This window comes from Petromyzon marinus, unplaced genomic scaffold, assembly GCF_048934315.1.
Source record: "Petromyzon marinus isolate PM22_M1 ecotype Great Lakes invasive population unplaced genomic scaffold, UKy_Petmar_22M1.pri1.0 PM_G_Scaffold_57, whole genome shotgun sequence".
In the NCBI taxonomy this organism is placed as follows: Eukaryota; Metazoa; Chordata; class Hyperoartia; order Petromyzontiformes; family Petromyzontidae; genus Petromyzon; species Petromyzon marinus.
The window spans coordinates 1,365,844-1,379,904 of NW_027423010.1; the positions used below are offsets into that span (position 1 = coordinate 1,365,844).

Here is a 14,061-nt window from a genome sequence, read left to right on the forward strand (position 1 = left end):
CGTCATCTCCCTGTGGAGTTTCTGGATAGTGTTACTGGAATTGCCACAATTTTGACCGTGACACCAACATGCAATGTGCGTTGTGAGTGACACAGTGGCTTGTTTGACATCCGCTGTTAAGCACACTGCACAGAGGATGTACTTTCTACGGCAGCTGAAGAAATTCAACCTGCCAAAGACAATGCTGGTGCAATTCTATACAGCGATCATTGAATCCATCCTCACATCCTCCATAACCGTCTGGTACGCTGCTGCCACTGCCAAGAACAAGAGCAGACTGCAGCGTATCATCCACACTGCTGAGAAGATAATTGCCTGCAATCTACCAACCCTCGACGACCTGCACACGACAAGGACCATGAGGCGAGCGAGGAAGATTTGTGGCCGATTCCTCCCACCCTGGACACTCTGTTTCAGCTACTCCCCTCCGGCAGAAGGCTTCGGTCCATCAGGACCAAAACCTCACGCCATAAAAACAGTTTCTTCCCATCTGCTGCTGGCCTGTTAAACAAGGCCAAGGGCTAACACTGATATTAACATTTTATCTACATAATGACACCTTGCCGATATTAACTATGTTAACCTATTTGTATTTTTTATTTTTAAATTATATCTTAAAGCTATTTTATATTCGATATTTATTCAATTGCATATACTTCAGCCCCTTGTGTGTTAGTTAGACTTTTAACCCTTATAGTAAGACTTGTTTAAAACTTATTGAAGATTTTAGATTCCTATATGTTGAATGTATGCACCATCCTGCCAAAGTAAATTCCGTGTCGGTGTGAACTTTCATGGCGAATAAAACCCTTTCTGATTCTGATTCTATCAGTAGTCTATGGGTCTCTATCAGTAGTCTATGGGTCTCTGTGTAGTGACTCTATGGGTCTCTATCAGTACTCTATGGGTCTCTATCAGTACTCTATGGGTCTCTATCAGTAGTCTATGGATCTCTATCAGTACTCTATGGGTTTCTATCAGTAGTCTATGGGTCTCTGTGCGGTGACTCTATGGGTCTCTATCAGTAGTCTATGGGTCTCTATGAGTAGTCTATGGGTCTCTATGAGTACTCTAAGGGTCTCTATGAGTAGTCTATGGGTCTCTATGAGCAGTCTATGGGTCTCTATCAATGTTCCGTTTGGAATTGATAAAAGCTACCATACTGCCTCTACTTGACTACTGTGACATCGTGTATAAATCAGCCCCAAGTACTGTACTGAAGAAGCTTGATTCCATCTATCACTCGGCCTTAAGATTTGCATTGAATTGCCCATATAGGACTCACCACTGTGATCTCTACATTGGGTCAAACTTAACATCTCTTAATGTTCGACGGCTTGTGCACCAGATCTTATTTATTCACGATGTACTTACAAAAAATTCCGCAGACTACCTACTGGATCTCCTCTGTTTCAAAGAACAAATTTGACCTCAGGTCTTCGCTCATTTACCAGCTTCACATTCCCTATTGCCGTACAAAAACTGGAGGAAGAGCTTTTGCTATTGATGCCCCCAGGGTCTGGAATGCTATTGCCAATAAACTGCAACTTAAATCACTACCTATGAGATCTTCACTCAAAACTGCTCTAGAGGAGTTGTACAACTCTAGCTGCCACTGCTATTCAGTGGCCTAAATTATGGCCCTAGATTTTGGTGTTATAATTTATTTATGTAGTTTATTGTTAAAAATTCGGTCACAGTCCCTATGATCACTGTTACATTGCATTTATGGCTTTTATTTTGGTGATTTCGAAAAGTTTTTTTGTTTTGGCCATGTTTTTGTTTATTGTAGTACGGAGTTAGACTGATGGCCTTAATCTTAGTTGTCTTGTGGTTGTTGTTGTTGTTTGACTTGCATCCCACTGAGATTTTTGCACACAGCGTTGGTGTACGGTGCTATTGCTGCTTGAATATTTTGATATTTTTTTCCTGTATTTTCTGTTTGCACAGTCACAAAATCACTTTAAGATGTTTTCTTGTTCATGTTTTTTGTTTGTTGCGGTTGCACCCGATTCAAGAGCCGAATGGCTCACAGGGCTATACCAAATAAATGAACTATGAACTCTTTCTCAGAACTGATTTTGCATTGTACGTCCACCCACGTGGCCCCGCCCCCTCGCGTGCGGATCGTGAATCGAGGTCAAAATCGACCGACGGCTTGCAATCGAAGTCGATTCGAACGTGGAGGAATCGATTTCCCTCGATACCGAATAGATCCACGGATCGATCCTACGCCATCACCGAGAACCAAATCTGAATGGAGGGAGAAGCCAAACAGCTCCCAGCGAGGCGCGAAGTCGCCACCTCCTCTGCCTCCTCTACCTCCTCTACCTCCACCTCGTCCCCCTCCTCCACCTCCTCAGTTGCCTCGCGACATCAACGACCCCGCAGCAGCGGAATCAGCAACAACGACGTCAACGCCCGCCACTGAGGCCTACACCGCCATGCAGCCTGCGGCCTCTGCCCATGCCGCGTCGCATTCTGCGGGTGGGATACAGGCGAGGGTCGGCTGCTGCGGCGGCGAGGAGGAGGAGGAGGATGAAGCGATGCAGCTGCTGACCATCGTAACCTCCGATCTAATCTCCGGCTACGTGGCTCACCTGACAGAACAGGCGGAGCAGCGGCGGCAGCTCCACAAGCAGCAGCACCAGCAGCCTGTGCAGCAGGGACAGCACCAGCAGCCTGTGCAGCAGGGACTGCAGCAGCAGCACCAGCAGCCTGTGCAGCAGGGACTGCACCAGCACCACCAGCAGCAGCTTCAGCAGTTGCAGGAGCAGCTCCTGAAGGTGCAGCGACAACTCCAGCTGGCGCAGCAGCAACAGCAGCAGCGGGCGGAGAATCTCCGGCAGCAGCAGCTCCAGCATGTGCAGGAGGTGCAGGAGCAGCTTGAGCAGGTGCAGCAGCAACAGAAGCTCGTGCGGCGGCTCCAGCAGGAGCGGCAGCAGCGCCAGGGGGTGCAGGAGCAGCAGCTCCAGGAGGTGCAGGAGCAGTATCGGCTCCAGGACTTACAGCTAATGCATCGGTTCAAGCAGCTGCAGCTGACGCAGCACGAGCAGTTTGAGCAGCTGCGGCAGTTCAAGAACTGGCAGGAACTGTGGCGGCAGGTGCAGCAACTGCGGCGGCAGGCGCAGGAGGTGCAGTCGGAGCTCCAGGCTTCCCAGCGGCTCGTCCGGCAGCGTGTGGAGCAGCTGCAGGAGGTGCTCGACACCCAAGGGGACATCTTGCTCGCTCAGCTTGAAGCCTCCATCCCGGACTTGGCGAGCCGCACGGAGGAGCTGGCGAGGGAGGCGGAGCCGCTCCGGCTGGTCGTGACCATGGCCTGGAAGGTTCTCGCCGGCGGGCCCATGAACTGGGAAGGCGTCCTGTCCATGGTGGTGTTTTGCGCGCTGCTCGTGAAGAGCTTGAGGGCCTCCGGTCGTCTGGGCGACTTGGAGAAGTCGTGGCCCTTGACAGACGCGGTGGCCGCTGTGCTGTTGATCACACGCAAGCCGTGGCTCATGGAGCAGGGAGGCTGGGTGAGGGGTTACACACCGCCAACACCAACACCACTACCGTCGCCACCACTAACACCGCCAACACCACTACCGTTGCCACCACCAATACCACTACCGTTGCCACCACTAACACCGCCAACACCTCTACCGTCGCCACCACCAACACCACTACCGTCGCCACCAATAACACCACTACCGTCACCACCGCAAACACCACTACCGTCGCCACCACTAACACCACCAACACCACTACCGTCGCCACCACTAACACCACTACCGTCGCCACCACTAACACCACTACCATCGCCATCACTAACCACTAACACCACTACCGTCACCACCGCCACCACCAACACCACTACCGTCGCCACCACTAACACCACTACCGTCACCACCGCCAACACCACTACCGTCGCCATTGCCACCACCAACACCACTACCGTCGCCACCACTAACACCACCAACACCACTACCGTCGCCACCGCCACCACCAACACCACTACCGTCGCCACCACTAACACCACTAACGTCGCCACCACCACCAACACCGCCAACACCACCACCGCCAACACCACCACCGCCAACACCACCACCAATAACATGTTTGAGAAATAGGGAGCCATCCCTTGACTGCACCCGGGCATCAATCAGCCTCCCATTGTATCTGTACCAGATGAAAAGGCTTCACAAACTACGTGGTCAAAATAGATGTTAAATAATGTGGGAGCCAGAGGACATTCCTGTCGCACCCCAAGGTGTACAGGGAATGGCTGCGACTCCCGGCCACGTAGTTTTACCCAGGCCTGCTCACCATCATGAAGGTCGTTCATGATCGTGAGCAGCAGGTCAGGGACTCCGAAAGCACGAAGAACAACCCAGATCCCAGGCCTACTGATGGTATCATAGGCCTTGACCAGGTAAATAAAGCAGAGATGTGTAGGTCTTGTTGGAATTCCCTACACCTCTGCTGTAGCAGACGGACAGATCACATGGCATCTGTGCAGGACCGCTCTTTCCTGAAACCGCATTGGGGCTCCGTAAGCCTCTCCTCAGCATGCCTGGCAAGGCGATGTTAAATAATCCTTGCCAGGACCTTTACCAGCACACTAAGGAGTGAGATGCCCCTGTAGTTGTTACAGTCTGTGCGGTCCCCCTTTTTAAAGAGGGGGACCGCCAGGGCATCCTTCCAATCCTGCGGAACCCGTCCAGTGGTCCAGACTGTTGTTATGATGTCATGTAGGGCAGTTTCAAGTTTTCAAGTTTCATTCATTAGGTGTAGCCCTGTGAGCCATGCGGCTCTTGAGTCGGGTGCAACCGCAACAAAGTATGAACAGAGAAACATCTTAAAGCGACAACGACGCGCAACAGAAACATCCTGGATAAACCAGCAAATCTTACAGAAAAAAACACCGTATTACAACGCTGTGTGCAAAAATCCCAGTGTGATGCAAGACAAACAATAACAACCAGAAGACAAGTTAGATTCAAGTTATCAGGCCAACTCCGCACTTCCGCAAGAAACATGGCTTAACCATCTGTTTTAGAAATCACCAAAATAAAGCTATAAAATACATAGTGGTCAGCACACCATACGATTGAACCCGAGTTCAACTCCCAGCCACGGCTAACATCACAGTGAGGAGCTATATCTGAACTAGTCCCTGGCTTCCACCATATAAACTAAATTAAAAATATATATTTCACCAGGTAAGGCCCAGAGCTATATAGCTCTTTTTTATAAACGATCTGGCTATCACAAATGATAGCTCAACGAAGTGGCTCATCATGGGGAAATTTATAGCAGCCAAATACTCTATAAACGCACGTTGATTCTAAATGTGGAGAGGGAAAAACCGGAGGCCCCGGAGAAAAATCCATGCGACCACGATGAGAGAGAAATTCAAACTCCAAATATACACGTGTAAGGGTCGGGATCTAACCCACGACCTCCTATATACCAGGCGAGGTAGTTAACATCTCGCCACCTCGAAGTATGGTCATACAACCATCGTGACCAAAATGGCACAGACGCATCCATCTGTCTAGCAGTGGATTGACAAATGTCCTCGATTTTATTATTTGAAAACTGCTGAACTGTACTGTCTGCTACACTTCACACAGCATTCAGTTGCCTTGGAGGTGGGTGGGCGGCTGCACAGCATGGCATCTCAATGCCTGTGTTATCCACCAACACTGCTTGCTTGTTAATGGATTATACATGCATCAGCGCCATTAAACGTCGTCAACAAAGGACAGCTGGGCAAAAAATTCAGTTAAAGATTTTTTTTTAATCAAGGTGTTTCTTTCTTCATATGCACTGCTTATCACGGTTGCTGATGCAGCACGCCAGTAAAGATTTATGCGGCACTTTGTCAATCCGCCGCTGGATGAAGGATTCCCCAACAGTATTGGTCATGGGAATTGTTGGACCATGCTTTCCCACCAGCCCTTTCGTGAAAATACTGCTGAATAATGGTCTGATTACACCATGTTGGGTCATTTAGGTTGTTTGACCATACTTCACCATGCTGATCAGTGTGGGTTGTGAAGTAGTGTGGACCTAGGACCGGTTCAGATATTATTCGCCGCTGAGAGTCATCCAAATTGCGTGTAATTCCAGGTGTTCGCTTGTTTATCAAGGACAACCTCAATGAGTATCATGACTCTTTCAGGAGGCCCCTGCCATACTTCAGCCATAGGGGTCTTCCACGAGTGCTGTCTATTACAATCTGCGGGTCATTTTTTTTTATTTGGCAAATCGGGACCGTGACAGCAGCACACAATGGCGTGATCTTGCGACAGACGTTGCGAGGTCTTTAACATCCGACTGTCAAGTGGAAGGCGCGTATGTTTACGGTTAATGCAACGGCAGCCGTGAGCAGGGTGAGTGCCGGATTTGAACGGTGAATTTCTGCAACAAGCGGCGAACGTGGTAAAGCTGGCATGCGCCACCAAAATGATTCAGCCGCGGGGATAAATGGCCACTGCTTTTGTTGATGGTTTGGAGGGGGGGGTAGCTATCCCCGTTGAGAAACTGAATAAGTAAATAATTGTCCTCTGTCATTTGAGCTACCTCTGTCGTCTACTCCGTGTCCAATGCTAATAGGCGTCTCTCTCTTACTCCGGATCATCAAAGCAATGCTGCGGTTGCCACCTAGCGGTTGAATCCCCGTACTGCCATTTCTAATAACATGACGTAAACCAACTACGTAGATGCATATATAAATAAATAAAGGATCGCCATTCAAATTTATAAAAGACAATAACCTATCACAGCAGCAACATGAGCGCGGGACGGGCAACGAACGGTTTCAGCAACGCCAAAAGACGTGTACTGTGTGGACAAAACTTTTCAACAAACGCCACCCTCGCTCAGCATTTCGCTTGGGAGATCATCTCTGCCCGCTGCCTTTCCTGGTCTTAGGCTCTGGATCGCCTTAAGTACTTCCTCAACAGATGGTACCTCAGCCAGCCACTCACAGGGGGTGACTTCTTCGACACCTTTGAGGCACCGCAGCCTCAGCAGGGTCATCTCCACTTTGTGCCACGATGTTTTCCAGGCTGAGGGATTTCCCCTCCTCCAGGACCTCACAGAAATGCTCAGCAAATCTGCAAACCCGTTCCTGGGGGTCGGAGATTGGATCACCGTTCTTTCCCCTAATCATAGTAATAAGTGTGGTGCTGCAGGTTACTTCTTTATGGAATTAAAGAGCGATTTGTGATCATGGGCCATTGAGGCAGACTCCATCTCCTTAGCAACCCGCGACAACCGACCGTCCTTACAGCGCCTCACGGCTCTCCGAACCTCCGAGCGAAGGCTGCGGTAAGCCTCATTCTCTGACGTGGGATGCTGCAGACGATGAGAGTCAGCCTGTCGCTTTTTTTTCAGCCAGCCTGAACACCTACTTTGTGAGCCAGGGTCTATGGGGATAGGTCTGGACCGCGTACCCAAAGCAGCCAATTGCAGCTGCATGAGCCACAGTCCTCGCCCATTTCCCCTCCACATCAGGAGGAGCGGGGGATGAACCAGCCCGAAGGTTCTGGAAAGGGGCGTGGCCAGTGGTGGAGCTTGGAAAGGGGCGTGGCCAGAGGTGGAGCTTGGCCACGCCCGGCATATATAAGGGAGACCGAAACCAGAGGTTCGGGGCTGTTAGCGGGTCTTGGGTCCTGGCTGCGTCTCTGCTCGTCGTGATCCCTTCGTCTCCGACCACGTGGCTGTTCTGCAACACCCTCTCCGTTGCCGCCGCCGCTACGCTAGTCGGACAGCTGGCGCAGCGTATGCCGGAGATGGGCTGTGTGTTAGGATCGTCTATGTGCAGCTGTGTTACGAAGTGTATCGCCCCGTGTGCTCTTAATAAATAAGAAGCCTTCTACTCGACGTGTCTCGGAAGTCGCTCAGTGCACACGCTTTGTCTTTGAGAACTGGTCGGCCTACACCAGATACAGCAGTAGAAGCAGTCTTCTCTATGGCCTAGACTCCTACCCAGTGTCTCACTCCCCAGTGTCTCACTACCCAGTGTCTCACCACCCAGTGTCTCACTAGCAGTGTCTCACTACCCAGTGTCTCACCACCCAGTGTCTCACTAGCAGTGTCTCACTCCCCAGTGTCTTACTACCCAGTGTCTCACTACCCAGTGTCTCACTACCCAGTGTCTCACTAGCAGTGTCTCACTACCCAGTGTCTCACTAGCAGTGTCTCACTACCCAGTGTCTCACTACCCAGTGTCTCACTAGCAGTGTCTCACTACCCAGTGTCTCACTACCCAGTACCTCACTAGCCAGTGTCTCACTTCCCAGTGTCTCACTACCCAGTGTCTCACTACCCAGTGTCTCACTAGCAGTGTCTCACTATCAGTGTCTCACTACCCAGTGTCTCACTACCCAGTGTCTCACTAGCAGTGTCTCACTACCCAGTGTCTCACTACCCAGTGTCTCACTAGCCATTGTCTCACTACCCAGTGTCTCACTACCCAGTGTCTCTCTACCCAGTGTCTCACTAGCCAGTGTCTCACTACCCAGTGTCTCACTGCCCAGTGTCTAATTAGCAGTGTCTCACTACCCAGTGTCTCACTACCCAGTGTCTCACTACCCAGTGTCTAATTAGCAGTGTCTCACTACCCAGTGTCTCACTACCCAGTGTCTCACTACCCAGTGTCTAATTAGCAGTGTCTCACTACCCAGTGTATCACTAGCAGTGTCTCACTACCCAGTGTTTCACTACCCAGTGTCTCACTACCCAGTGTCTCTGTACCAGTGACTCACTACCCAGTGTCTCACTAGCAGTGTCTCACTACCCAGTGTTTCACTACCCAGTGTCTCACTAGCAGTGTCTCACTATCAGTGTCTCACTACCCAGTGTCTCACTACCCAGTGTCTCACTGGCAGTGTCTCACTACCCAGTGTTTCACTACCCAGTCTCACTAGCAGTGTCTCACTATCAGTGTCTCACTACCCAGTGTCTCACTACCCAGTGTCTCACTAGCAGTGTCTCACTACCCAGTGTCTCACTACCCAGTGTCTCACTAGCAGTGTCTCACTACCCAGTGTCTCACTACCCAGTGTCTCACTAGCAGTGTCTCACTATCAGTGTCTCACTACCCAGTGTCTCACTACCCAGTGTCTCACTAGCAGTGTCTCACTACCCAGTGTCTCACTACCCAGTGTCTCACTAGCCATTGTCTCACTACCCAGTGTCTCACTACCCAGTGTCTCTCTACCCAGTGTCTCACTAACCAGTGTCTCACTACCCAGTGTCTCACTGCCCAGTGTCTAATTAGCAGTGTCTCACTACCCAGTGTCTCACTACCCAGTGTATCACTAGCAGTGTCTCACTACCCAGTGTTTCACTACCCAGTGTCTCACTACCCAGTGTCTCTGTACCAGTGACTCACTACCCAGTGTCTCACTAGCAGTGTCTCACTACCCAGTGTTTCACTACCCAGTGTCTCACTAGCAGTGTCTCACTATCAGTGTCTCACTACCCAGTGTCTCACTACCCAGTGTCTCACTGGCAGTGTCTCACTACCCAGTGTTTCACTACCCAGTCTCACTAGCAGTGTCTCACTATCAGTGTCTCACTACCCAGTGTCTCACTACCCAGTGTCTCACTAGCAGTGTCTCACTACCCAGTGTCTCACTACCCAGTGTCTCACTAGCAGTGTCTCACTACCCAGTGTCTCACTACCCAGTGTCTCACTAGCCATTGTCTCACTACCCAGTGTCTCACTACCCAGTGTCTCTCTACCCAGTGTCTCACTAACCAGTGTCTCACTACCCAGTGTCTCACTGCCCAGTGTCTAATTAGCAGTGTCTCACTACCCAGTGTCTCACTACCCAGTGTCTCACTAGCAGTGTCTCACTACCCAGTGTTTCACTACCCAGTGTCTCACTAGCAGTGTCTCACTATCAGTGTCTCACTACCCAGTGTCTCACTATCCAGTGTCTCACTGGCAGTGTCTCACTACCCAGTGTTTCACTACCCAGTCTCACTAGCAGTGTCTCACTATCAGTGTCTCACTACCCAGTGTCTCACTACCCAGTGTCTCACTAGCAGTGTCTCACTACCCAGTGTCTCACTACCCAGTGTCTCACTAGCAGTGTCTCACTACCCAGTGTCTCACTACCCAGTGTCTCACTAGCCATTGTCTCACTACCCAGTGTCTCACTACCCAGTGTCTCTCTACCCAGTGTCTCACTAACCAGTGTCTCACTACCCAGTGTCTCACTGCCCAGTGTCTAATTAGCAGTGTCTCACTACCCAGTGTCTCACTACCCAGTTTCTCACTACCCAGTGTCTAATTAGCAGTGTCTCACTACCCAGTGTCTCACTACCCAGTGTCTAATTAGCAGTGTCTCACTACCCAGTGTCTCACTAGCAGTGTCTCACTACCCAGTGTCTCACTACCCAGTGTCTCACTAGCAGCGTCTCACTACCCAGTGTTTCACTACCCAGTGTCTCACTACCCAGTGTCTCTGTACCAGTGACTCACTACCCAGTGTCTCACTAGCAGTCTCACTACCCAGTGTTTCACTACCCAGTGTCTCACTAACCAGTGTCTCTGTATCAGTGTCTCACTACCCAATGTTTCACTACCCAGTGTCTCACTACCCAGTGTCTCTGTATCAGTGTCTCACTACCCAGTGTCTCACTACCCAGTGTCTCTGTATCAGTGTTTCACTACCCATTGTCTCACTACCCAGTGTCTCACTACCCAGTGTCTCACTAACCAGTGTCTCACTACCCAGTGTCTCACTACGCAGTGTCTCACTACCCAGTGTCTCACTACCCAGTGTCTCTCTACCAGTGACTCACCACCAAGTATCAGATCAGAGAACAACGCCAAAAGGCGACCAGCACAAGGACAATGCCATGCGTACCAGCAGAGCATTTACAGCTCGGGGCTGAGTAGCAGCAGCAGCAGCTGTGTGATGACGATGATGATGATGGGGCTCTCTTTTCGTTCTGTTTCTCTGCTGCCACACAGGAGGGCTTCCTGGGAGCGTTCGGGCCGGGGACGCCCACCTATGAGAGGAGCCGCAGACGCCGAGCTCCGACGGGCAGCGACAGTGGAGACGAGAAGAGAGAGACAGAGAGAGAGACAGAGGCTTTTGACTTTTAAACAACTTTCATTGCCGCGTTAAAAACGTGCCAACTACAAACTTAAATGTTCATGTTTTAAAAAAGAAATTCCACAAAAATAATTGTCGTGGGATGCATTTTATTGAGTGCGTATACACAATTTGACTTTAAGTCTTGCCGCAGAAAACTGGTTACACACAAACAGAACGTACAGCCAAGAAATTGTGATGACGTGTTGTTTTAAATTGCCTGAATTTCTGTTAAAACACTTTTTTAAGTCACAACGTCAGACAGTTGTCTTTGATCGTTCACAATGAACGTTTGTGTGTTTAGCGTTACCGACGTAAAGTGCGTGCAAGTAAGTCGTGACTTTTAACCGTAATCTTAACTTCTAATGGAACATAAATCTGAGTAGTAGTATCATGGCACTGAGCTATGTGAAAATATAGCTGGGTACGCTCAGTTACATAACAAAAAAGTCATTTTCATGTTCCGTTGAAATACGTTCACTCAGTGTACTAAGCAACCAAAAACGACATCATAATGAACAGAGGATTAACCTTTAGTTATGGAATGCACCGTCGGATCCTAAAGATTGTTGAACTATGAGAGCACAACGACGCCTATCTTATAATCCTGTGGGGAGTATACAACATGCACACACACCAAAGTGGTCTGAGCATTCGTGGAAAATGTGCGGTACAACACATCGTTCAATTCCTGTCAAGCCTAACGCATTGCTTACGAGTATCCTATTAGAAGTGTAACAGTCGGCATTGGTCACAGGTTCATAACGTATATATATGTATCGTGTACAAAATCCTCTTCGAAGACGTCTGGCCAACGTGAAAGAGTCAAAATTACCCCGCCCGACTCAAAGGGGCTCTCCAGAGCCCCCTCTCGTGGAGCCCCATCTGTCAGCAGTGGCACAGGTAAGAATTGCAGGGCTACGCCTCTTACCTGTTACACAATGTCTGGCAATAGTGGCGGTGAGCATTGACCGAGATTGAGTGATTGATGTGAAACTATCTGCAGTAAATGATATGTTGCGTCTCTTAAAACGTTTGTGCTTTTTTTTTCTAGCTGCGCTCCGAGAACAATTTTCCCGGATGATTGTTGCGTTTGTTCAAATGCATGTTTTTTATCTTCATTAGACCTTTGCCAGTACCAAAATGTAATAATAATAGTAAGGGTTTTTCCCCTTTTTTTGGCAACAAAACTGAAACCTTTTTACAAGGATTCATGTTACTGCATTAACCACAATACCTGCAGTCAAAATGCAAACAAAACACATACTATGATAATATATGATGCATTGTCCCTTAGAAAGAAAGCCGTCCCTTGGTGTGGACCAATCAGTTTCAAGGACAATGCCACAAATATCATAGTGTGTTTTTTGTTTGCAATTTGCAGGTATTGTGGTTAATGCAGTAGCATGAATCCTTGTAAAAAGGTTTCAGTTTTGTTCCCCAAAAAAAGGGTAAAAGCCCTACTATTATTACATGTTTTATATACACATATGTAGCGACTCCAACTGAGTCGCAGACGTTGTCTAGGGAGCAACACCACTTCACCGACTCAACATAACACAAGCCACGCTTGGGTGTTGAACGCCCATCTAGCTACGCTACGGCAGCACCGGACACGGCTCGTTATCCCGGCCCGGACCCTGAGCTGGGTCCCAGACCGCATGGCTAGAGGCTTCTCCCCCCGACGTGGATCTTCATCGCTGGCAACACGAAAAACCCCGGGGCCCTCGTAGGGCCCCCGTCACATCGGCCCGGGCCGGGGCTGCCTCCGCCCCTCGCCCCGCCCACCTTCCGGATCTCTCCGCCTCTTTCCCGAAGGCTCCCCGAGAGCTCCTCTACGCCACGTGACCGCCCGGCAGCCCCCCTCCAACGTCGTCCGGCCGCGTGCTGGCGGGTCAACCGGCGTGTCGTGCCCCAACGCGAGCCCGGCTGGCCCGCGCCGCACGCCGCTCGCGGTGCCTCCGCGCTGACCGGCGCTCAGCCAGGCCCCCCGCTAGGCCCGGCGGCGCCACGCCCGGTGAGCGGGCCGCACGTGATGCCAACGCATCGTCCGCCGTGGCTTCGTAAGCCCGGCACCACGCGGTGACAGTCGCAGTCACTACACACGCGTTTTCATCTTCTTTGGTTCTTTCGGTAAAGTCACCACGTAGAATGAGAATAAAGTAATAAATTAATAAAATAAAATAACACGATCAAATTCTCACGACGTTTCAACACAAGTGGCCTGTTCTCGAGACAGTCTCGTCCCTTCACCTGATGAACACACACTACACCGATAACTCTTTAGAATTGCCGCTTGTTGTCGTCTTTCAGCACGGTTGGGCAACGTGCGGTGGTGGTGTGACAGAAAGAGTTCAACGTACACACACATACACACATACACACACATACACACACACATACACACATACACACACATATACATACATACACACACATACAAAGACAAAGATCCCCCATATAGCCTGTACCAGACTGTAGGGGCAAGTGCTGTTAGCGAGCACCTATGAAGGCCGAACGGTACACGAGGGGGTGGGTGGCCAGCACCATGCCCGACCGCCTTTGTCTCCCTAGTGGCGATGTTTACACACCGCACCAGGTACTCATTTGAGGCTGAGTCGACCTAGGGGAGGCCCGGGACCGGTCCAGATAATCGTCACTGGTGTTGGCCGTGAGCGGGAATCGAACCCGGGTCGCCATGTTCATAGCGCAGCGCGCTAACCGCTACACTATCGCTCCCCACACACACACATACACACATACATACACACATACATACACACACATACATACACACATACATACACACATACACACACACATACATACACACACATACATACACGTACATATACATACACACATACACATACATACACACATGCACACATACACACACACATACACACATACACACACATACACACATACACACACACATACATACACACATACACAC

The 14,061-nt window shown here is 50.1% G+C and overlaps 1 protein-coding gene across 1 annotated transcript; it reads left to right on the forward strand.

The window, feature by feature from the left end:
* Window positions 1–2,223: 2,223 nt before the first annotated feature.
* LOC142918205 (uncharacterized) lies at window positions 2,224–12,134 on the forward strand. The gene is made up of 2 exons (XM_076062334.1): window positions 2,224–3,515; window positions 10,979–12,134. Exons 1-2 carry the CDS (start codon window positions 2,445–2,447, stop codon window positions 11,111–11,113), a joined length of 1,206 nt encoding a protein of 401 aa, XP_075918449.1. The 5' UTR covers window positions 2,224–2,444; the 3' UTR covers window positions 11,114–12,134.
* The last annotated feature ends 1,927 nt before the right edge of the window (window positions 12,135–14,061 follow it).

What these genes read in the sequence shown, in the direction of transcription:
- LOC142918205 (XM_076062334.1), top strand. Translation starts at nt 2,445, where the DNA reads ATGCAGCCTGCGGCCTCTGCCCATGCCGCGTCGCATTCTGCGGGTGGG. An exon ending in TCATGGAGCAGGGAGGCTGG is followed by an intron (nt 3,516 to 10,978) that starts GTGAGGGGTTAC and finishes GCTGCCACACAG; the next exon opens with GAGGGCTTCCTGGGAGCGTT.